The 24,237-nt window shown below is 40.5% G+C and overlaps 1 protein-coding gene across 1 annotated transcript in view; it reads left to right on the top strand.

The window, feature by feature from the left end:
• Positions 1–22,931, top strand: part of sbf2 (SET binding factor 2) — a 665,078-nt gene extending 642,147 nt beyond the window's left edge. The window contains exons 39-42 of the mRNA XM_041196757.1: positions 14,002–14,186; positions 14,573–14,660; positions 14,942–15,073; positions 21,493–22,931. Coding sequence (XP_041052691.1) covers positions 14,002–14,186; positions 14,573–14,660; positions 14,942–15,073; positions 21,493–21,591 — 504 coding nt within the window. The 3' untranslated portion in view covers positions 21,592–22,931. The remainder of the gene's footprint in view (positions 1–14,001; positions 14,187–14,572; positions 14,661–14,941; positions 15,074–21,492) is intronic.
• The last annotated feature ends 1,306 nt before the right edge of the window (positions 22,932–24,237 follow it).

Raw genomic sequence — 24,237 nt, 5'->3', positions numbered from 1 at the left:
GATTCTGCTATTTATCCACAGAACTGAAGTTTTTCATCCCTGGAATCATTCTCATAAGTTTTTTTGAACCCTCCAGGGATTTGGACTCTACTAAAGTCCAGAGTAAGAAAATTCTTGCTTGACTGTCACATCCTTTGTGATTTTAGCTTAGCTAACTTAACTGTAACATACATACAAATCCCTTTGCAGCTTTAATACTTCAACTCTAATGAATCATTTTCAACTTCTCGGTCTACCTTAACTGCTGAAGTTTCCAGTCTACCTTAATTGCTTCATCTACATCCTTCACAGCTGCCTGCTGCTCAGTGCTCTCTCTCCCTCCCCCTCTCTCACTTTCTTCCTCTGTTGCTCTCTCACCCTCCTTCTCACTCACTCTCTCTTTCCCTCCGATGACTTTAGTCCTGGCAATTTTGTCTCTATTCGATTTACTGATCACCTTACTGGATTCTTACACCAGTCTTCAACCTGTGACAAATACCCGTTGACTGGCAATGTCCTACGCAAATGCCCTATTCCTAACTCTCTCTCCAGACAAATGTCCCCCAGCAAGTGTCAAGTAACAAATGCTGACCCTTGGCAATTGCAAAGTCCTCAGTGACGCACCCCTATTTTTATAGCCTTTGTGCAGGTAACCTCGCATCATTTAGCCCAAATTTGTGCGTCTGTGTCTAAAATTTAATAACTTTTAACTAAATATTTGCAACTCTTGACCAATGGGAAGAGCACTTCTAGCTTCCCCACAACAATCTAACCTTAATTTGTATTCCTAACAGGAGGTCCTCAGACCATTCTTCTAGCCAATCAGCTTTGGCTTCCCTTTGAACTGTTAAGCTATAATTTGTATCTAAAAAGGAGGCTCTGGAGCATCTTTAGCTTTAAGACCTCTTAACAACACATCCCAAAATTCACAAATTATTGCAGTAATACATACAAATTAAGACTTCTTATCACTAAGCATATGTATAGTACAATGTGATAATTTAAGTTTATTAATTACACAAATGTATCAACAAGGTGAAGTTTAACACTCTCGCATCCTTCCTAAAGTCTGGCCCCTGAACTGAACACAATACTTCAGTTGAGGTTGAAACGGTATTTCACTCAGTTTTACAATAATGTCCTTGCTTTTGAACTCTTATGTCCCTATTTATAAAACCCAGGATTCCATATGCTTTATTAACCACTCTCTCAACCTATCCTGCCACCTTCAATGATTTGTGCATGTATTCCCCCAGGTTGCTGAGCTCCTGCACTCTTTTTAAAATTATATCCTTTATGTTATTTGCCACTTCTCATTTTTTCTATCAGAATGAATCACTTTACACTTCTCCGCTTTAAATTTCATCTGCCACTCTTCCACCCTTTCTACCAGCTTGATAATGTTCTCTTGAAATTTATCATCATCTTCCTCATAGTTCGCAGTGCTTCCAAGTTTTGTGTCATGCTCTGTACACCCAAGTTTAGGTCATTAATATGCATAAAGAAAAGCTGGGGTCCTGACCCCTGGAAAACCCCTTTATATACCTTCCTCCAGTTCAAAAAACAACTGTTCACCACTGCCGCTTCCTGTCACTGACCCAACTTCATATCCAGGATGCCACTTTCCCTTTTATTCCACGGGCTTCAACTTTGCTGATAAATCTGTTATGTGATACTCTTATCAAATGCTGTATTACCTTCTTCAGCCTTCTCTAATACCTCATCAAAAAAACTCAATCAGGTTAGTTAAACACATTTTTTCCTCATCAGTTCCATGCTGGCTCTCCCTAGTTAATCCGGATTTGACCAAGTGACTGTTAATTTTCTGATGAATTATCACTTTTAATAGCTTTCTCAAAAGCAAGGTTAAACGGATTGGCCTGTAATTGCTGGAATATTCTTGCATCCTTTCTGAACAAGCTTGTAACATTTGCAATTCTCGGGTCCTCTGGCACCGCCCCTGCATCTAAGAAGGATTGTAAAGTTATGACTAGTACCTCTGCAATTTCCACCCTTACTCTCCTTAATATCTTGAAAGCATCTCATCTGTTCTGGTGAATTATCAACTTTAAGTACAACCAGCCTATCTAATGCCTCCTTTTCATAAATTTCTAGCCCATCTACTGTCTCTACTATCTCTCTTTCACTATGACTATGAGACCGTTTTCTTTCTTGGTAAAGACAGATGCAGAGTACTCATTTAGTACTCTTCTTCAGCTCTGAAGAAGAGTCGTAATGGACTTGAATTATTAACCCTGTTTCTTTCTCCACAGATGCTGCCGGACCTGATGAGTTTTTCCAGCACTTTCTGGTTTTATGTCAGATCTCCAGCATCCGCAATGTTTTGCTTTTATATTACCTTAGCCATGCTCTCTGCCTCCATGAGTAAATCTCCTTTTAGATCCCTAGTCAGCCCAACTCCTTTTACTACCATTTTATTATTTATATGCCAGTGGAAGACTTTCCGATTTCCTTCTATGTTAGCTGCCCATCTTTTCTCATTTTCTCTCTTTGCTTTTATTTGTTTTTTCATTTACCCTCCGCACTTCCTGTATTCAGTCTGGTGCTCAATTGTATTATCTAACTGATACCTATCATATGCAGCGTCTGTGGCTGTGGAAACACCTTTTTGTTCTCCTAATCATAAACTCTCCTATGACTATTGTTTTCCCAGTCTTCTTCATGCTGTCCTGTACAGCTTAGCCAGCATGGTGCCATGAACTTGGCTGTAGCTGCACTCCCAAGAGAAACTATCACTTTTATCAGTATTCAGAATGCAGTACTGGTTAGAGAGTAAGGTACAGTCAGGGGACTGCTGCACTTGGCTGCCTGGCAGTCACCTATTGCCTCTCTGCTTGCATATGCTTAAGCTGCAGGGTAATCTCATCGATAAACATGCTGCCCGTGAAACTTATTCTCACAAATATATCACAGTTTCATCAGCTGCTGCTCAAACAATGAAACCTGGAGCTCAAGCTGTTCCAGTTGACAATATTACTTGCACATGTAGTTGTCATGAGAAGTTTCCTGGAGTTCCCACATGGAACAGGTGCTTACTCCACAAGTAAGTGCTACCCTGCCGTGCCTCTATCTATTAGACTATTAAGCTTACAACTTAAATAAATAAAGGGCTGGATCTTCTGGTATCAAGAGTGGTGATGTACTGAACTTAAGTTGCTGTTGTGCATCAGGCTCCTTTGGAATTGTAGGCTGTAATTGCCTGGGAAGTTTAAACTTCCAGTGGGCTAATTTGTATAGCCTGGAACTCTCTGCGACTATCTCTTACACTGATCTCAGCTCGGAAACTTTGGCCGGATACTTAAAGTAACTTAATTCTAGTGTAACTCCGTGAATAACTGCATAACTCACTCCACAACTACAACCGACCCACTAGCATCCCCCAACCCAACCTGACTACCGCCCTGCCTAAACCCAACTACCCGCCAAACTGACCTGACTGCACCCCAACTTCCCTCCCCTAACAAGACCTGACTACCCCACCACGACCCAACAAACTCCCATCCCACCACTCACTCACCCGTGCACCCGCTCACCTGCACACACTTTGTTGTGGAAAAACGGAGTGAACACTCAGACCCTAGAGGCTTGTCTAGGAAGTCTTTATTAAAATCATGATATCACGGAGAGCCTAGTCGCATACAACGGAGCGAACTAGTCTCTGACTAGCACCTCTTTACACACATGGATATAGCAAAAGGTTCGTGACAGAAACTTGGGCACTTACAATAGTTTCAAATGGCTTCAAAGGATAGTGATCAGTGTTATTGACAGGACAATGTCAATGGTTTAGCAAATAGATAGTGTTAATGGCTACATATCTTGGGCAATGCACGCACAATAGTTTTTTTTCTCTTGGATTTTGCAACCGTATCTGACATCTGGAGCCCCTTAGTCTGGGAAGATCGGCCGTAGAATTAGCGACTTTTTCAAGCACAGCTGCCAGGTTGATAATTTCACGTGAATTACGAGCCTATCCATAAGGGGGCAAAGCAATCATCCAGAATCGTTCAGATTCCGAGATGCCACGGCGATGTAGGCGCCGATGTGGGTGCATATCTGATTTACCCATATGGCGAATATAGGGATTTAAGTATGCTAGGTAGCAACAGCCACTCCAGGTGGGAGTGTTTTCATTCTTTTCCAAATTTCCTACAGGCTCATTAGAGAAAAGGGATAGTTGAGGCATCCCAGGCAACCAGGGGTAAGCTTTATCTCCACAAACCCAGTATGTACCATTAAGAGAGTCTGGTGGATGTTCAGTACCGGCTGGCTTTCGGACAGATAGGTCAAAGATGTATGATACTATAGTATGACAGGAGCTTCGTCCCAGATCATAAGTGCTGAATATAAGGATGGAACACCAACAGGTGGTGTTTACCGGCTCTAGTGGGGGTCTAATTCTAATCCCCTGTTCTGTATAGTTCCACCCATTGGCAAGTGGAGAGCAACGGAACCAACCCCTAAACATATTGTGCTGCGGTGTTACAATATTAAAAGTTTGAACGTCAGCATACTCAGTGTCATTTAGAGGAACAGCACGCCAATTACCCGTCTCTCCCCCATGTTGGGGAATCTGGGCGCATATCCAACAGGCACCCCTGTCCTACCTCTCTAGCATAGGTGCAACATAGAGACAAAACAATGTTTGGGTGAGGGTCCCTTAGGTATACCCCGTGGAATATAACAAAGGACAGTATCCAATACATAATACAAGTTAGTTCACTGATAACAATGATTATAGGACTGCTGGACAATGTTTTTTACAACGAGTGGCGTGGACCCAGTCTTCCTTCCCTTTAATCTTCAGGGCTGTTTGAGTTGTTAGCAGCATAAGGTAGAGTCCTTTCCACCCTCTCATGCAATTCAGCTGCTGTTTTGCATAGAGGAAAATGAGTACAAATCCAACATTTAGTCCGATTGACTTGCAAGGCTACGGCCTGCATTCGTTGAACTGCAGAATTGGTAGTCCCTGTCCCCGCAAGGACCACGCAGGACAGGATCCAAATCAGAGTCAGCATTCTGACGGCTCAGTTAAAGATCTTGCACAAGCACTTCCGTCCTAGGTCAGCGTCCGCTTGACGTGCGATGCATGGATCCACAAGGGCGTCCTTCAACCTTTACGGCCATTTGGGTGGTGAGCAGGACTTGGAAAGGCCCTTCCCATCGAGGTTCCGAACAGTTCTTTCTCCTGAATGTCTTTACTAGGACTAGGTCCCTGGGCTGGTATTGATGGCAATCTTCAATGGTGGGCTTTTTCTGAGCTTCTACTACCTGTATTTGCAAGCTCTTGAGACAGTTAGGGTGAGAGCACATAGTCATGAGCACCAAGGGTAGAGCTTCAGGCCCTTTCAAACTGGTTTCTTCACATAATTTAGCTTGTTTGTTTTTCAGAATACCATTTTGTCTTTCCATCGCTCCAGTAGACTGGGGGTGGTATGGGCAGGAAAGGTGATGGTTGCATTGTAAGGCCTTCAACAGTTCCTTTATCACTTTAGCAGTAAAATGAACAACAATTTTACAACAACAACAGCATCATTTCGTCGAGTGGGATATGCCTCCACCCATCGCGAGAACAAACATACTAGAACTAAAACATAATTATATTCCATATATTTAGGCATTTGTATAAAGTCCATTTGTAGGTGTACAAATGGGCCCCATGGCTGGGGTCCCGTACCAGCAGTCACTGTGGGCATCTTGCCCGGGTTATGTCATTGACATAGGTATGACAGGTATTACTAATACAATGCCTATTAGCATATTACTATTCACTATACATTCAACATATACATGTTAAACCCCTGAGCTGGCAACCGGTCAAGTCATGATTCCTGTGTTGTGAGAGATTCAATAAATGCTCATTAGTTACCCATAAAGGGACTGTCCCTTCTTTAGTCTGTCTTAAATTTTCTCGGGCTTGTTCCAGTGCCCAAGATCCATTGGTGTTGCATACATCATTCCTGCTCGCTTCGTCTGAAATATTTTTCCCTATTTCAATTAATTTATTGATAGTCCCCACATGACATTCGAGCACGGTAGCCAGGCTTTGGATTAACCAATGATGTCCCTATATTGAATATTGTAGCGGCATCATTTATCTGGCTGCACTTAACGTGGTTCCCTCCCAAACCTGATCGCATCTCGCCCCTGAACTGAATTGCTTCAGTCATCAACTGGCACGTCAGAGCCGTATAGAGTGCTTGGGTATGGATTGAGTACCATTGGGGCAGGACTACACCAGATACATTCAAGACTACGGGTACCAGCTCGTGGTGTACATTACCATACAAAACTTCTGATTAACCAGTACCAAAGCATTCGTCGGTCCTGAATGCATAGTTGGACAAGATGGATCAGTCAGTGTAGTTTGAGGGAGCTTAAATTATCTCTACTCAGACTGTGAAAGTAAAGGTCGGAGGTGGCTGGGTAGTGGCGGACCTCCCATGCTCGATCTGAAGCAAACCCTTACTACAATTTGAAAGCATCTGTTCTCCTACTGTTACATTTATCATTCCCTGTTGCATGTCGCATTCGGCACTCTCCATGCTGTACCAAAGTTCCTCCTGTGGTGCGGGATAAGCAGTGATGATCCCCGACTTTGTTGCCAGTACTGATAGGTCCATGACCAGGATCATAGATCTGTGGAGACATTAACATCAGTTCCCGTTCTCCCGGTTACCGCTTGGTCAATTGTCATGTATCTTTAACTGTGTGTAATTCCTCCATTTACTTGCCGTTCTCATATCTACAAGTGCGCATGTATCACCTGTCATAATTACCTGGTATGGTCCATTGTTGCTCTATGGGTTTGCCTGTTTCCATATCCTTAATCATCTGTCAGTCTCTAACTTCCTCTCTCAACTTATGTAATTGCCTACTTAATTCCGTTTCATTGTCCTGTATTTTTCCTCTTTGTGGCCCTACACCTCCTACTATAATACCTTCAAGTAATTGCATGGCCCTTACCTGTTATCATTTCAAATGGGTGAACCTGGCGGTCCTGCTTGGGGTAGCCCACGGTGCATTAAAATATTGGGCTGTTCCGTCTCTTGATTTTTTTTTAAAGTTCAGTTCATCCTTTCCACCATCCCTGGACTCTGGGGGTGGTAAGGAGTATGGAATTTCTGTTTAATCTCCATAAGATTACACACTTCTTTAGTGACTCTCCCTATGAAATTAGTTCCCTGATCTGAATCCATTTGGGTAGGCACCCCCACTCCTTCCAGTTTACTCCCTCCTCCTGCTGTCTCGTGTCAGACCTCAATTCCTTAAACAACTCTACAATGCACCTTCTTATCCTATCTTTCACTGGCTCAGTATTTTCACTTCCAGTGATGGTTCTCTCTGGGAACTGCTTAACTCTGCCTGTCATCAAGGTGTTAATCCCATGGTGTTTTTGTAGCTCACAGGCACATTAATATAATCAGTAATATATCTATTTAGCCTTCTTCCAGCTTTCTCTCTACCTGTATCCATCTTGTGGTAAATTGGTGTTAAGTATTATTTCTCCTTATATTTCAATTCCTGAGCTACAGATTCCTCATAGTTTCACCTCTAAGGTTTTTTTTCTGACCATGATCATCCTAAGGTTCTCTTGAGTTCAGTTTCTCTATTGTCTTGATTGTTTAAAATGTTTCCTTACTCTTTAGGCCATATTAACTATTCCATTTCAATGGAATCTATATCTTTGCTTATCTCCCCCGCGCAGTTCCAATGCTTCAGTTGATGGCCAGATTATCAAATTCATTTCCCTTAAAACAGTTTGTACATTATGTCCTCTTTCCCTGACTCATTCTCCTACTTCCCTCATACCAGTTTACACTTGCAACAGCTACCATCTTATCTTGTTCAGGTTGTCTGGAGAGACTTTACAATCCAATAAAGTATTCTCATAACAGTTTTAAAACAGAAATCAGGTATTGACATGTTTTGCTTCCTTTTCTTCTTCTCAAAGATTTTATTATCTTAAAAGTAACCCACTAAATTGTGTCTGACCCTTTTAGAATAATCCCAGATTCATTAACTCAGCCAAAAATTGGATTTCTGCCAAATTTTGCCAAGGTCTTGAGCTTAGCTTCATATTTTGGGAACAGACTTACAAACACAAAAGCTTGCAGCATTTGAATTAGTGCCAATTGTTGTCAGACCTTTTAAAGTGAAAATTCCCTTTTGAGAACTTTATCAAGGACCAAACCTGAAATTTTTAAACTTTGTAAGAACTGTAATTTACACTTTCAAAATTAAAACAAACTCTTTTTCATGTGTAATGATTTGTATCCAAGTTATAATTTCCGTATGTTTATCGACACATTCTTTATCTTAGGTAGCATCCTAGTGATTCAAAAGTAACCTGTTAAATTACACTGCACTTTACATCTCAAGATTGTCCCCAATTCAAATTCCAGTGCCTTTGGAAAGCAGATTTCCTTTCATATTTAATTCATCTCTTCATAAGAAACTGCTTTTTATCCATTGGAACCATCTAGACCTTGTGTTTATGTCTTTTCGTTTTCCTAGAATCCTTTTGAATTTCAGGTAATTTCTTTTTATCAGAATTTGAGATTACAAACTCCTATGTATTAATCCCAAACAGTTGGAAGCTGATGATGAGGGTTATTCCCTACTAGTCTGCAAGGGGGGGTGGTACAAGGGTTGGTTCAAAACACAGGGCAAGCCCTGTTTTATCTTTACACTACCTTCAAATTGCGATTTTTGCCAGAAATCTCAACTCAAACCTTATACTCAAAACTTTGGAATATTTGAATAAACTTTTCCATTAATCTAATATGGGGCTTTCGACTCTAAAGTGCTCAACTACACACACAAAAGATAATTCAGGGAAGAAAACACATTAAAGCTCACATACAAATGCTTCATTACACACAAGCATAGATAAAGGTATGTTTCGATATTCCTATAATATTGAATTTAACTCTAAACGAATCTTCGAGTAGCAGTGGGGGGAATAAAGGGATCTTGAAGGCTCCACCTATAGGGACCTTCAAACTGACGAAAGCTCACATTTTCTCTGCTGCTGCTTGTCAATTGCTCATTAACCCCCTAGGGGTACCCTTTCTCTCTCTCTCTCTTTCTTCAGCACAAACAGCTCTTGTAACTTAGATCAATTCATTTTTTTTTAGTTACAGAAAATTCAGTAGCAGACTATCTACCTCCCTTAAAACATATTATAAGCACTCAATTCTGTCCCAATTAACAGTTCCAGCTAGTGGGAAGCTCTCTCCTTTACTTTGAGTCCATTTAACCCAATCAGAAACATATTGGATAATTTCAGGACCGTAATGGACACAAAAGAAAACACAGAAATTACTTACTTTTCACCTCCAGGGGACTCGAACCCCTGAGTATACTACTACTACCTTTTTTTGTGTTTTCTTATCCATCTTCAAAGTTCCTGATTTAAGCCCTGGTTTGGCCGGTTTCAGTTTGTTCTTAGTACTTTGAGAAGCGGGGGAAGTGGCAGAGCCCGCTCTATTGTTGCAACCTCCCATTTTTCTGAAAAGTAAGCACAATTAACAGCGCGGCGCATTTCCTACCCTATGCGCTCACTGGTGTTTAAGAGTTCCTTAACAAGTCCTCCAGTTCATTGGGTTTTTTGAGTCTGGTCGGTAGCTACCCTTTTTCAAGCACTCCTCCTTTCAGCTAGGATGTTTTTCGTCCCCCTTTCACCTCTCCAACTTAAGAGGCCACCTCTCCAACTTAAGAGGTAGCTGGGACACTATTTAACTGCTCTCCCCTTTTCAGCTAGGATGCAGTTCGTACTCTCCCCAACTTAGGAGAGTCTCTCCCTTTCTCCACGAGGGTTCTTTTTCAGAGATCCAACGGTCCAGGTTTTCAATTACCTCTCCAATTTAAGAGGCCACAGGACTTCAGTCGGATCCCACCTGCATCGCCATCTGTTGCGGAAAAACGGAGTGAACACTCAGACCCCGGAGGCTTGTCTAGGAAGTCTTTATTAAAATCGTGATATCACGGAGAGCCTAGTCGCATACAACGGAGCGAATCAGTCTCTGACTAACACCTCTTTACACATATTGATATAGCAAAAGGTTCGTGACAGAAACTTGGGCAATTACAATAGTTTCAAATGGCTTCAAAGGATAGCAGTTCTGTTGAAGGGTCATGAGGACTCGAAACGTCAACTCTTTTCTTCTCCGCTGATGCTGCCAGACCTGCTGAGTTTTTCCAGGTAATTCTGTTTTTGTCAAAGGATAGCGATCAGTGTTAATGATTTAACGATTAGACAGGACAATGTCAATGGTTTAGCAAATAGATAGTGTTAATGGCTACATATCTTGGGCAATGCACACACAATAGTTTTTCTCTCTTGGATTTTGCAACCGTATCTGACATCCGGAGCCCCTTAGTCTGGAAAGATAGCACTGGCCCTTTGATTTGCTAATTTATGTGCTGGCCGCGTGACTTTTTGGGGACATTCTACAGTAATTTCATTATACATGTATTTTAATTTCCTTTCCCAATTATACATGTAGTTTATTTCATTCACAATTATACATGTATTTTATTTCATTCACAATTATACACGTATTTTATTCCTCCACACCCATCCATTCACTCACGTACACACTCACCTGCATACCCACTCACTCACCCACACACCCACTCACTCACTCACCCGCACACCCACTAACTCACTGACTCACTCAACCACTCACCCACCCACTCTCACACCCACTCACCTGCACACCCACAAACTAACCCACTCAAGACCTTTAAGAGTTATCTGAGCTGAGAAGACTTGATACCTTTAAAAACTTACCTGAATATGGCAGCTATGTTTTAAAAAGGGGCCATGTCCTCTGCACTGTGCCAAGGCTTCGTTTTTGCAGCCAGGATCAAAAGATTCAGCTGAAAGTACAAAAAAATGATCTCTGCAGGCAGCAACAATGCATGCAGCATCGCTACTGATCGGAAGATCCGGGCCATCACATATTTCCTGGGTGTGAAATAGGTCGTTAGTGCATTTTTTGCTGAGTTGTAATCATTTTGCTCAGGTGTAAGTGTCTCAGAAATATCTTCCAATTCTTCATCTCCATTGTGGAGAAGTAAGGCCTTTATTCTTCTGTCACGTGATTGCAGAAAGTGCCATCACGCCTTTGAATTGTCGCAGCCACTTTTGCCAACGTGAATATTGATGATGACATCAAAAGTGGAAGATTGGGCATCCTTTCAGACTCTTCTGTGTGATGATCCGAGATCTTTTGTTTATGTGTGTGCGTTCTTGCACATATTAGGAAGGATGTATTACCTTGGAGAAACAGCCGTGTAGTTTTACTAGAATGATACCGGGATTCCGTGGGTTAAATAACAAGCAGAGATTATATGAACCAGGGTATATTCCCTGTAATTTAAAAGATTAAGGAGTGATTTGATAAATTTCCAAGTAATTTCTGGGAGCTGAAACGGTAGAAAGAAACTATTTTCATGAGTTGGGGAATCGAGGGCCAGGGTTTTTACCTTGCCAGCAGATGCGGCGGGCGGGCCCAGGACCGCCGTCTGCGATTGGGCCCTGACATCGATTTCACATTGGCTGGGCAATTAACGGCCAGCCAGCGTGATACGCGCGCTGCAGCACTCTGCCTCCGGGGTGGGGGCAGGAGGAGGGCGAGTGCAGATGTTTGTGCATGCAGTGAAAGCTCCCTGAGGCACAGAGCTGATTCAGAGAGCTGAAGATTTAAAAACATGAAAATTAAAAATTTACCACTGTTAAAAACTTGTCCCCTCATGTGACTCTGTCACATGAGCAAGGACATGTTATGAATGAAATTTTAAAATTTTTATTTAATTTTTAATTTCTGTTGGAAAGCTCATCCTGCCCGTAGATGAGGTTTCTTAAAAAATAAAGCCAAAGGCCGCTTGGTCTTTTCACCTGCCCACCAACCATAAGGTTGGATGGGCAGCGAAAAATTCCAGTCAATTATCACTTTAATGTCCTTTATAGGCCTGTTAATTGTCATTAAAATATCATGCGAGTGCACCATGATGTCGGGTCACTCGCCCAACGTCATCACACATAATTTTATGCTCGAGCGGGTTGGGCGCATGCCCACCTGCTCAGCACAAATTTCTGCTCTAGGACTACGGAACATAGCCCAAAAACTAGAGACAGGCTTTTCAAGAGTGAAGTTAGGAAGCACTTCTACATGCAAAGAGTGGAAGAAGCTCGGAACTCCCTTTTACAAATGGTGTTTGATACTGCGCCAATTCTTAATTTAAAACTGAGATTGATAGATTTCGGTTTAGGTATCAAGGGATATTGGGCAAAGGTGGGTATATGAAGTTAATACATGAATCACCCATGATTCCATTGAATGGAGGAACAGGTTCAAGAGGCTAAATTGCCAACTCCTATTTCTTATGTTTTCAATCTTTATGGAAAAATAACTGAATTCACAACGTGTGCCATTATTAATGCACAAATCAGTCAGCAAGCTTAAGGGAGCAAGAGAAACGGTGTGGGTTGTAAACATGCAGAACTTGTTGGTCAATTTGTTACAATTAGCCTCTATATTATATTTAAGAACTTGATTTGCTCATTTATTGTCCATTAAACAGAGCACAGTGTGTTTGGGCCCATAATTAAGACTTCAAGTTCAGTAAAGGCAGTCAATCTCTCTGGTTGAAAGGGAATAATTTAATCTGTTCAGTCTCATTTCTGCATATAGTAAATTCTTCAGAGTTTTAAAATATTTCAAAATGTAAAAACCTTTCCTAATTTAAAAACTTAATCCCACCTCTTTCCTTCATTTTTTTGTTCTGTACCTGACTTGAATCTAACTCACCCTTGTTCTCTGTTTCCGCATTGACCCTTAAATCTTATTATCTCACTGTCTAACTAACAGCACATATCACAAGATGCCTCCAACAAAATTGGCCTTAAGGTGACGGATGCTAACATATTGTGCCCTGCACGCATTGGTTCGAATCCCATCCTTCTCAGCTGTCACATCTCCGCTAAAGAGATGTCATATTTTCCACTTTTTTTACGAGATGTATATTTGTAAAGAGGTTAAGCACTGTATTTGTCAATTTTCTATTTTCATAAATAGTCGTTTGGTAGTACAGAACTTAAATATTGCTGAAAAAAGAAACACATCTAAGCTTCTCATCTTGCACTCATCAGGACACTCGCAAGAATACCAGTATAATAAGGGGGAAAACAACAATCTATACTGCATGTGAAGAGAGTGTTGATTGGTTGGCAAGTGGCGTTGGCATGGAGAATGCACCACTGATGGTAACTGGCAGTTAACTGCCAAGCATTGTTTGAAATTTAAACCAGGCAGCTTGACCCTGATTGGTCAAGGCATTGATCTGAGGAATGAGTCAGCGAATGGCTGCCACTTATTTTGTTTAGCTGAAACAGGTGCAATATTATGTACATGTTCTTTCTGTCTGCAAAGAACAGAGCCTTGTGTATTAATATATGTAGCTCCCAATACACGCAAATGTGCCACATTGTGAGCCCGAATGACGATCTTAAATTGGTTGTCAGTGTAATTCTTAGCATGTTATTATTAGGATTATTTAGCAAATGTTGTCCAATCACGGAATCACACCTAGTTTTGGACACTGTGTTTTGAGTTTTGCAAGCATGAGCTGGTTGGATAAGGAAAAGCTTGGACATGTCTCCTTTTTCAGCAATACTTGTTTATTTTTGTAATTTTTCCCTGAGTAAGTTATCCATGATTGCTTTCAGAACATCTTGCAGAATCATATTTTTAATTCAGCAGCGTTAGCTGACCCATATTAATTGTGACCTGCCTGAAAGGAAGAGGTGCAAGGGAAAACTTAAATGGGGAAAGTCAAATATCTGATAGGGGATTACATAAAAGCATTGGTGCATTTCTGCAAAAATGCCCATGTGATGGTGTCAGATAGCAAGCTGGCAATAGGCTGGAAGGTATTACAGAAAGAACTGCTGATTTTGTTTTTTAAATTCAGTCTCCACTTCTGTTGTAGAGAGCTGCCTCATCGCTCATGGCATCTAATGTGCAGTCCTTTCAGAGGAGGTCAATGCTACATTTGGCAGACAATGGGATTGGTGAGAATGATCGGAGCACCACTACATCACCTTCTAACGGAGTAAACACAAGGAGAGCAGCAACTCTGTATAATCAGTTTTCTTCAAAGGATGTGGAGAACAGGTATGGTCATTTTCTAAATTGCTGACCTTTCTCTTTCTTCAATTCTTAGCTTTTCTTCTTCCCTGCCCCTGCACCCCAAAAAAATAAATCTGAGTTATGCAACTTATTTTCAGGCTATCATTCTAATAATTGAAGTTTAGGTAATGTTAAAATCCCTGAATCTAATGTATGAAGTTTTAGATATTTCTGTTCTTTAGATATCTGACAGCCCCCAATAGGTACAAAGTATAAAATGTTGATCAAAGGCAATCTGATTTAAAAAATATGTTTATTTACTTTGGAAGCATTGAAATGCATTTTAGATTGCAACCTTTTAAATTACTTGTTTAAAAAGACACACGGCCAAATTTCTTTAATCTTTGCCATTTTTATTTCCGATTTTTTAGATCATTTGAAGGTGTGCTTTACAAGAGAGGTGCTTTACTGAAAGGGTGGAAACCTCGATGGTTTGTTCTAGATATAACTAAGCACCAGGTACAGTCATATTTCTATTCAGCATTTTAACACTGGATGTGGATACAGTTTAAGCAAGTTGATGTACTAGAATGTCTTAATCATTCATATCTATAGCTGAAAATTATGCATTTAAAAATGGATTCTGTGTTTTATTTTGCAATACTTAAGCTACAAATGTGCCATTGTGTATGTGACATCTTGAGGGATCATTCTTGAACTCAACTTCAGCTTATTGGCAGTGTAATTGAGAATTATGACCGAAACTTTGTATAAACTAATTCATGCACTTTATCTTCTAGTTACGGTACTATGACACTGGCGAAGATACAAACCCCAGAGGGTTCATAGATCTGGCTGAGGTTGAGTCAGTTATTCCAGCATCATCAACATTAGGTGCACCTAAGCATTCAAACGAGAGAGCATTCTTTGATGTAAGTTTTTATCTTTCCCTTTAATTGTGATATCACTTGCAAGACCAGAATTTCATAACAGCAATAAAGGCAACATATGACCATCTTCCTGGAACCAATAAGTGCTAGTTGTTTTCTGTTGAAAAGAGGAATTTCTGGTCAGGGGTTACATGCTAATACACAGGATTTCCCTTTAGCTTTATTTCATAACATTTTTTTGGACTGACCTAATTTGAAATCCATTCTGAACTGGTACTAATGAAAGGTCATCGAACTGAAACATAAACACTGTTTCTGTCCACAGATGCATTTGTATTGTCATTTCAGTTTTCCAACATCTGTAGTATTTTGCTTTTGTGTATCCCTGTATTTTGGTGCAGCCCAGTTTTGTGTCATTTACAAATATTAATACCTGCAATGTCTGAGTCCAAACACTTATAGTGAACAACAGAGAAAGTTCCATAATTCCTACCCTCTGTTTTCCATTTTGTTGCCATCTTTTCAAACCATTCCTGCAACCTGGCCCATGACCTCACATCTCCCTTGACTTTTGTTATATTTACTATTTCACGGAATGTGGGCGTCGCTGGCTGGGCCAGCATTTATTGCCCATCCCTAGTTGCCCTTGAGAAGGTAGTGGTCAGCCACCGCCTTGAACCGCCACACTCCATATGGTGTTGGTACACCAAGAGTGCTGTTACGAAAGGAATTTCAGGATTTTGGCCCAGTAATAGTGAAGGAACAGCAATATAGTTTCAAATCAGGATGGAGTGTAGCTTGGAGAGGAACTTGCAGATAGTGGTGTTCCCATGTATCTGCTGCCCTTGTCCTTCTAGGTGGGAGAGATTGTGGGTTGGAAAATGCTATCGAAGGAGCCTTGGTGAGTTGCTGTAGTACATTCTGTAGATGGTACACACTGCTGCCACTGTGCGTTGGTGGTGGGGGGAGTGAAGGGTTCAAGTGGTAGATGGGGTGCCAATCAAGCGGGCTGCTTTGTCCTGGATGGTGTCAAGGAGCTTGAGTGTTGGAGCTGCTGTCATCCAGGCAACTCTCAATCATCAGCAAAGTGATGAAGGTGTCATCGACAGTGCTAACAAACGGAACATACACAGCAATGACTTGTTCACTGATGCTCACTTTGGGTTCCACCAGGATCACTCAGCTCCTGACCTCATTATAGCCTTGGCCCAGACGAGGACAAAAGAGCTGAACTGAAAAGATGAGACGAGAGTGACTGCCCTGGTCATCAAGGCAGCATTTGACCAAGTGTGGCTTCAAAGAGCTCTAGCTAAACTGAAGCCAGTGGGAATCAGGAGGAAAACTCTTTGCTGGTTGGAGTCATACCTAGCACAAAGGAAGATGGTTGTTGTTGTTATTGTTGTTGGAGGTCAATCATCTCTGTCCTAGGACATCACTGCAGGAGTTCCTCAGGGTAGTGTACTAGGCCCAACCATCGTCAGCTGTTCCATCAATGACCTTCCTTCCATCATACGGTCAGAAGTAGGAATGTTTGCTGATGATTGCACAATGTTTAGCACCATTCACGACTCCATAGATACTGAAGCAGTCCATGTCTATATGCAGAAAGTTCTGGACAACATTCAGGTTTGGTTGATAAGTGGCAAGTAACATTTAAGAACATAAGAACTAGGAGCAGGAGTAGGCAATTCAACCTACATGGCTGATCTCTTTTCGGCCTCAACTCCAATTTCATGCCCTCTCCCCATAACCTTTCAACCCGTTACTAATTAAAAATCTGTCTATCTCCTCCTCAAATTTATTCAGCATCCCGGCATCCACTGCACTCTGAGGTAGTGAATTCCACAGATTCACAACCCTTTGAAAAAAGTAATTCCTCTTCATCTCTGATTTAAATCTACCACCCCTTAACCTAAAACTATGGCCTCTCGTTCTAGAATGCCCCACAAGGGGAAACATCCACTCCACGTCTACTTTGTCTATCCCCTTTAGCATCTTTTATACCTCAATTAGATCTCCTCTCATCCTTCTAAACTGTAGCGAGCATAGACCTAAACTGCTCAATCTCTCCTCATAAGACAAGTCCCGCATCTCTGGAATCAATCTAGTGAACCTCCTCTGCACCACCTCCAATGCAACTACATCCTTCCTCAAGTAAGGGGACCAAAATTGTGCACAGTACTCCAGGCACGGTCTCACCAATGCCTGTACAGCTGCAACAACACTTCCCTATTTTTATGCTCTATTCCTTTAGCAATAAATGCCAAAATTCCATTTGCCCTCCTTATTACCTGCTGTCCCTCGTACTAGCTTTCAGCGATTCATGCACGAGGACACCTAGATCCCTCTGCACTGAAGAATTCTGAAATTTCTCTCCATTTAAATAATGTCGCCTTTTTATTCTTCCAACCAAAATGGATAACCTCACACTTATCCACGTTAAACTCCACCTGCCAAATTTTGGCCCATTCACCTAACCTGTCCATATCCATTTGCAAACTTCTTATTTCTTCATTACAACTTACTTCCCCACCTATTTTGGTGTCATCTGCAAATTTAGCTGTAGCACTTTCTTTCCCTGAATTCAAGTCATTAATATACAAGTGCCAGGCAATTACCATCTCCAGCAAAAGAGAGTCAAACCATCTCCCTTGACATTTAGTGACATTACTATTGCTGAATCCCTGACTATCAATGTCCTTGACCAGAACCCGAACTGGACCGGCCATTTAAATACTGTGGCTACAAGGGCAGATCAGAGGTTGGAATTCTGCAGCAAGCAACAAACCACCTGACTCCCCAAAGCCTGTTCACCATCTACAAGGCACAAGCCAGTGGAACAATGTCCACTTGCCTGGATGAGTGCAGCTCCAACAGCACTTAAGAAGCTCGACATCATTCAGCACAAAGCAAGCCTGCTTATTTGGCACCCTGACCACCACCTTAAACTTTAATTCCCTGCACCACAGATGCACAGTGGTAGCAGTGTACCATCTCCAAAATGCACTGCAGCAACTCACCAAGGCTCCTTTGAAGGACAAGGGCAGCAGATGCATAGGAACACCCTGCAAGTTCTGCTCCAAGCTACACACCATCCTGATTTGGAACTATATTGCCATTTTTTCACTGTCGCTGGGCCAAAGTCCTGGAGCTCCCTTCCTAATGGCACTGTAGGTGTGCCTACACCACATTGTTGAAGAAGGTGATTCGCCACTACCTTAAGGGCAATTAGGGATGAGAAACAAACACTGGCCTAGCCAGCGACACCTAGATCCCATGAAAGAATTTTTAAAAATCTATAGAACACTTTAATATTTCTTTTTATACTCTTTGATATTTTATTTTCATATTTGTCTTTGTCTTGCTGTTTGCCTTTTCCATCTCTTAGCTAAAATCGTCATACTCCCTTTTACCATCCTCTCATTTATGATTTATATACCTTTTACTTGGCATCAATTTCAACCTTGTCTCATGGCTAGTTCTTTAAGTAAAATATATTAACTCTTTTGATCCTCCTTTGAATTATGCCTACCTTTCTTCCACTCCTGTCAATTTCTTTTCCTGTTTGCTTACTTCCATTTTCATCGCCTCATAGGTGGTTTTTGTACTATCCCCATCACCCTCAATCATTAACTAAAAGATTATAGCCTGAATTTTTATCTCGGCGGTGGGCACGATCAGCAGGCCCAGGACCAACCAGGAAACGGACCGCCAATTGTGATCAGCCCCCAACCATGATTTCATGCTGGCTGGCCAATTAATGGCCAGCCAGCGAGAAACACACACTGAAAAGCTCAGCGCTGCTGTGGTGGGGGCAGGAAGTGAGTGGGCAATGACATCAACGTGGGCGAGCGCTGAGAGAAAGCTCCCTGAAGGCAGGGAGCTGCAGACCTGAAAACCATCAAATAAAGTTTCAAAAAGCCAGAAAAAAATGTCCAAGCATCAGAATCAAGCACCTGAAAATATAGATGATAGGAATGCTGCCCGCAGATTTTTGTTTTTATTTTACACACGCCCGCCGACTGAAATATCGCACAATTTCACATCCATCTGAACCATCTCTCCCTCCCCAACACCCCTCCTTTAACCAGTTTAAAGTCCAGTTTATGATTACTGCAAGGACCTTGGGCCAAAACCAGCACGGGTGCAGCATGCCCCATGAATTAGAATTCCTCCTTCCCGCACCAATCTTTCAATCACACATTTAATTTATCCCTATGCCAATTAGCACACAGCCTGGGTCGTAATCTGGAAATTACCACCATCAAGGTGCTGCTTTTAATTTAGCTCTAAGATACTCCCTTATAGCCCTGATACTCCCTTAGCAGGACCTGCTGATTTCTATTTTGTTGGTTCTGACATGGACTACACCAACTGACTCTTGCCCCTCCTTTAACAATCGCTTCAGAATACCCTGATTGGGTAGGCAACTCACCCTCTTTGATTCTTGATCATGACAGCAGAATACGCCCTCTATCCATTTGATTATCAAATGGCTTTAGACTACAATCTTTCTATTTTTCTCCCCTAGTCCTCCCCCGCCCTTGAATTTTCTCCTGCTCTACAGTGCCATGGTTAGCATTCTGGTCATTCTGTCCTTAGCATTCCTCCTCATCCCCTCAGATACCAATTGGACAGGACCAGTTTCTGCCACTTCTTGTTCTCTGTTGCCACTAGGTATCCCCTATACTGCTGTCTGTCAGTTATGCACTGTTCTTCCTCTGCCTCTACCTTATGGCATGGCTGTATTCTGGAGTAAACTATAGCCCATGGATTTTAATCAGCTGTAAAAGACATTGCTAAAGGCTACCATTGATATTAAATGCTCTAATTCAACAAAATCATTATTAAATATCTCTTCACAGCTGAAACAGAATTAGATTACCTCATCAGCATAACATCCATTGCTGAAATCCCGCAAGGATACATAACACTTTGCTGCTGCGAAAATAAGTTACATCACTTATCTACTATGCACAGCTGAAAACCATATAAGTAAACAGTGAGAGTAAACAGGGTGCATCTCCAAATACTGAACAATCCATGATTTACAATTCAGGTTGTCTAGTCAATAAACATGTATAAAACATAGTAGTGTAGATCATTAACCTTTTCTTGTTTAGTTATTTTTTTTTAATGACGGATCCCAGTATATGCATTGAGGATAATGAGGTTCTATCATCGTAAAGTTTTGAGTAACTGAATATTTCTTCTGAACAGTAACAACACTACTAATGATGAAAAGTCAGATTTTGTTGCAAAGCTGACTGGAAGCCCATCTGCAGACAATTGAGGAGTTTCATAATTTTTTTGACTGTTGAGAGTAAGAAGTAGTTGATGTTTTCCCAGTAGTTTGATTTCATTGAAATTCCATTTACATAGATTATTCAAATTCTTAACTAGTTTAATGCTAAGAATTTGAACTTCTTGAGGAAAGTATTTGTAGGTAACTATTTGCTGAGGAAGCACACAATTTTAATTCGATCCACTTCTGATTATATATGAGATTTTGCTTTCCACATTCATGAGTAGTGCAAAAATTAATGACTTAAAAGTATGGCAGACTAAAACAAATAAGGAATAGAATGTGTTAGATTGGCTCCAATTGAATGCAAGCATTGATTATTCTTTAGAATTATTCTATAAGTGGGGAGCTATTATTTGAGTCTGAGCATATTTTAGCAAAATATTTGTGTGAATTGCAAAAGTAAAATGTATTACTCATAACATTTTTTGTGTATATATGTTACAGGCATGCTGGTGTCTGCACATAACTTCACCAAATTACACTATTTAGTATTTTGTTTAGTTAATAGTGGCTATCAGGACTGAAGCATGAATCCAAAGATTAACCCAGCCAATCAGAAGCCATCTTTAGTAAACATAAACAGACATGCAGTTTATTATTGTTCTTCAGTAATACATCATGCACTTTAGTGTTCGCATCTGTTTTTAAAATAAAAATAGTTCCATAAACTAAAAAGCGATTTATACAAATAGCTATCTCCTCTAATTGCATTGTGAAATAGGATGGCATTAAAACCATGTTTAGAACATCAAGTTAACCTTACAATTAAATGTACTTAGTTTCTTGTCTTTTTTAAATAATGTTCAAGTTATTTACTTAGTTTATTTGATGAATCAGAATTTCATGACAATAAGCTCTAATAGAATCTGTTATTGATTTAGGTGGAAAAGTTCACAACAAGAATTAAGATAAAGAAATTTAAACTTACTAATCATGAAATGCCATAGAAGTCTTGAACTTGTTCCATGATATTTCAATAATTTATACACTTGATCATCCTAACCACCCCACCCCATATACCTGATCTTGAAGCATATTACATTTGTATTACTGCCTGCAATTCCAAAACATAATTTTTGAAAAAGAAATTACAATTTTAAATGCATTTAATTTGAATGCTTTGAATTATGCTTTTCTTTTGCTTTTAATGCAGTTGAAGACAAGTAGACGTGTTTATAATTTCTGTGCACAAGATGTGCAAATTGCTCAACAGTGGATGGACAAGATCCAGAACTGCATTTCAGATGCCTAACAAGATGCATTTTAAAAAGACCAGGTGGGATTGTACCAGTCATAAGAGATTAAAGCCCAGCGCCACTAAAATAAATAAAATAAAAAAGGTATCAAAGGATTACATCAGTGAAGCAGGTGAAAACCACTAATAGTTCAGCAGAAGAATCTGGCAAGCAACTTCAGCAAAAGAAACTTGCACTCTTAACACATCTTTAACAATGTGAAATGTAAACTTCAGCCACTAAAGACCTTAATGTTCTGTAATATAGTCGTGGATCCTCTGCTTTCAAAGTTTTGCTTGCAGTTTTTAGTCATTGACACCTTAGTCCTGAAATGCTCTGGATAGTGGATAGCATGAATTTAGAACTGTGCAAAAATTAATAACTTGTAAAATAACATTAATTTTGTACTTTATTGCATATCTGTATCTAAAGCAAAAAAATGCCTGAGCAGTACTCTAAAATGCATTGGAATGTTTGCGCTCAAACCTATGAAACAGATGAGAGTGCAATAACAGTCAATATGGTCATTCATGATCAAGATCAGTTCTGTTATGCCAGTTTTGTAGAATATGTATATAAATGGACAAATGTTTTTTTTTTCAGTAGCTTACCTTGATATGTAAAGGGGTTTTGCACACTAAAAATTAGTAACATTTTCTTAATTTTTTTTACAGTTGATACTTTTTTTAAAAAGGAGTTTTGCAGAATGTTTGTGTTATTGCCCTACTGAAGAACTTATCCCACATTTTAACAATTTCCTGTTATTTACTGGAGACTCTTAAATTTTATGTAGCTTGTGACATGTTTCTGTGGTATCTTTATAGCATGTTTATATGTTTATTACATTTGTACTTTTGAACGAATTGTATATATGGCTTAATTTGGTTATAATTCTCTTCCCTGAATTGCTGGATATAAATGAACCTAATTTTAACCAAGTAATGTTTTAAAGAGCACTAGAAAAGCTATAAACTTCATGTACTAAGTCATATGCATATGGGACCAAAAGATTTATCATGCACAGCTAAAGTAAAACAAAAGGTGTGCATTTCCTTGTGAGGCTGAAATCCACTAAAATTGCCCATAATTTCATATTAGCTTGAAAGGATTGGCAGGCAGTTTTGACCACAATATGACTTTGCTAATGATTTCAAACAGTAGCCTCAAATTGCACATAACCTTGTTTTAATTTGTGGAGTTTGTATATACCGTTCATTTTGCTTTGTAAAATACTGATATTGTGTAGTTCTTTGTTGAATTAAATGCAACGTCACTAATTTTTTTCAATCAGTTTTATGTAAATTGCTTTATGTTGCATTGAATTTTATGATGTTTACACTAAAGTACTTGTAAAACAGTGAGTGCTAAATGTTATTTTTGCAAATCTTAATGGAACTGAAAGTTTATCCTTTTAATATCAGTTAAAATTAAGATCGGCAACAGGTACATCTGAAGAGCAAGAGAAGAGAATCTCATACTTCAGAATGCAAGTTTTCAAGGCATATCCATGGTCCAGCATGGATTGTAACAACGTAAACCTAATTCTAGACTTAGATTTTAAAATATGAAGCCAGACAGGTGGCTGAGGTGGTGGTGGGGGAGCATTTTAGTGATAGCGACCACAACATGGTACAATTTAAGCTTGTTATGGACAAAGAAATAGACAAGTTGCAAAAAATGTTTAGGATTGGGGGAGAGCGGACTTTAGTAAAATAAGGCAGGATCTGGCCAAGATAGATTGGGAACAGCTACTTGTGGGGAAATCTGCAGAAGAGCAGTAGGGGGGGGGGGGGTCGTTCAAAAAGGAAATGGGGAGGGTACAGGCTCAACACATTCCCTCTAAGGTGATAGGAAAGAGTAACAAGCCCAGAGAACCATGGATGACCAGAGATATTCAGGATATGTTGAGAAGGAAAAAAGGCTTTTAGCAGATACAATGGGAGCAAATCAGCGGAGGCATTAGTGGAGTAAGTGCAGGGTGGAGCTTAATAAAGCAATTAGGAGAGCAAAGAGGGGATATGAGAAAGCTCTGACTGGTAAAAGTAGGGAAAATCCCAAGATATTCTAGAGTAGGGACCAAAGGGACAATCTATGGGTGGAGCCAGAGGACATCGGTAGAGTGTTGAATGAATATTTCACATCCATCTTCACCCAAGAGAATGAGGATGAAGGTATGTAACTCAGGGAGAGGGACTGTGAGGTTCTTGAGCAAATTGATGTAGGGAGTGACAAGGTATTGGAGGTGTTGGCAGGCTTAAAAGTGGACAAATCTCCAGGCCCGGATGATTTGTGTCTCAGACTGCTGAGGGAGGCAAGGAAAGAGATTGCAAGGGCTCTGACCCAAATTTTTGATTCCTCTCTGGCCTCGGGGGAGCTGCCAAAGGACTGGAGAACAGCTAATGTGGTTCCGCTATTTAAGAAGGGTTGTAGAGATAAGCCAGAGAACTACAGGCCAGTGAGTCTCACGTTAGTGGTAGGAAAACTATTGGAGAAAATTCTGAAGAAGAGAATCTCCACTTGGAGAGGCAAGGTTTGATCAGGGATAGTCAGAATGGTTTTGTCAGAGGGAGGTCATGCCTAACAAATTTGATTGAATTTTTTGAGGAGGTGACCAGATGTGTAGATGAGGGTAGTGCAGTTGATGTAGTTTATATGGATTTCAG

The sequence above is a fragment of the Carcharodon carcharias genome, chromosome 10 (assembly GCF_017639515.1).
Source record: "Carcharodon carcharias isolate sCarCar2 chromosome 10, sCarCar2.pri, whole genome shotgun sequence".
Lineage (NCBI taxonomy): Eukaryota > Metazoa > Chordata > Chondrichthyes > Lamniformes > Lamnidae > Carcharodon > Carcharodon carcharias.
This window is presented reverse-complemented; position numbering and strand designations above follow the sequence as displayed.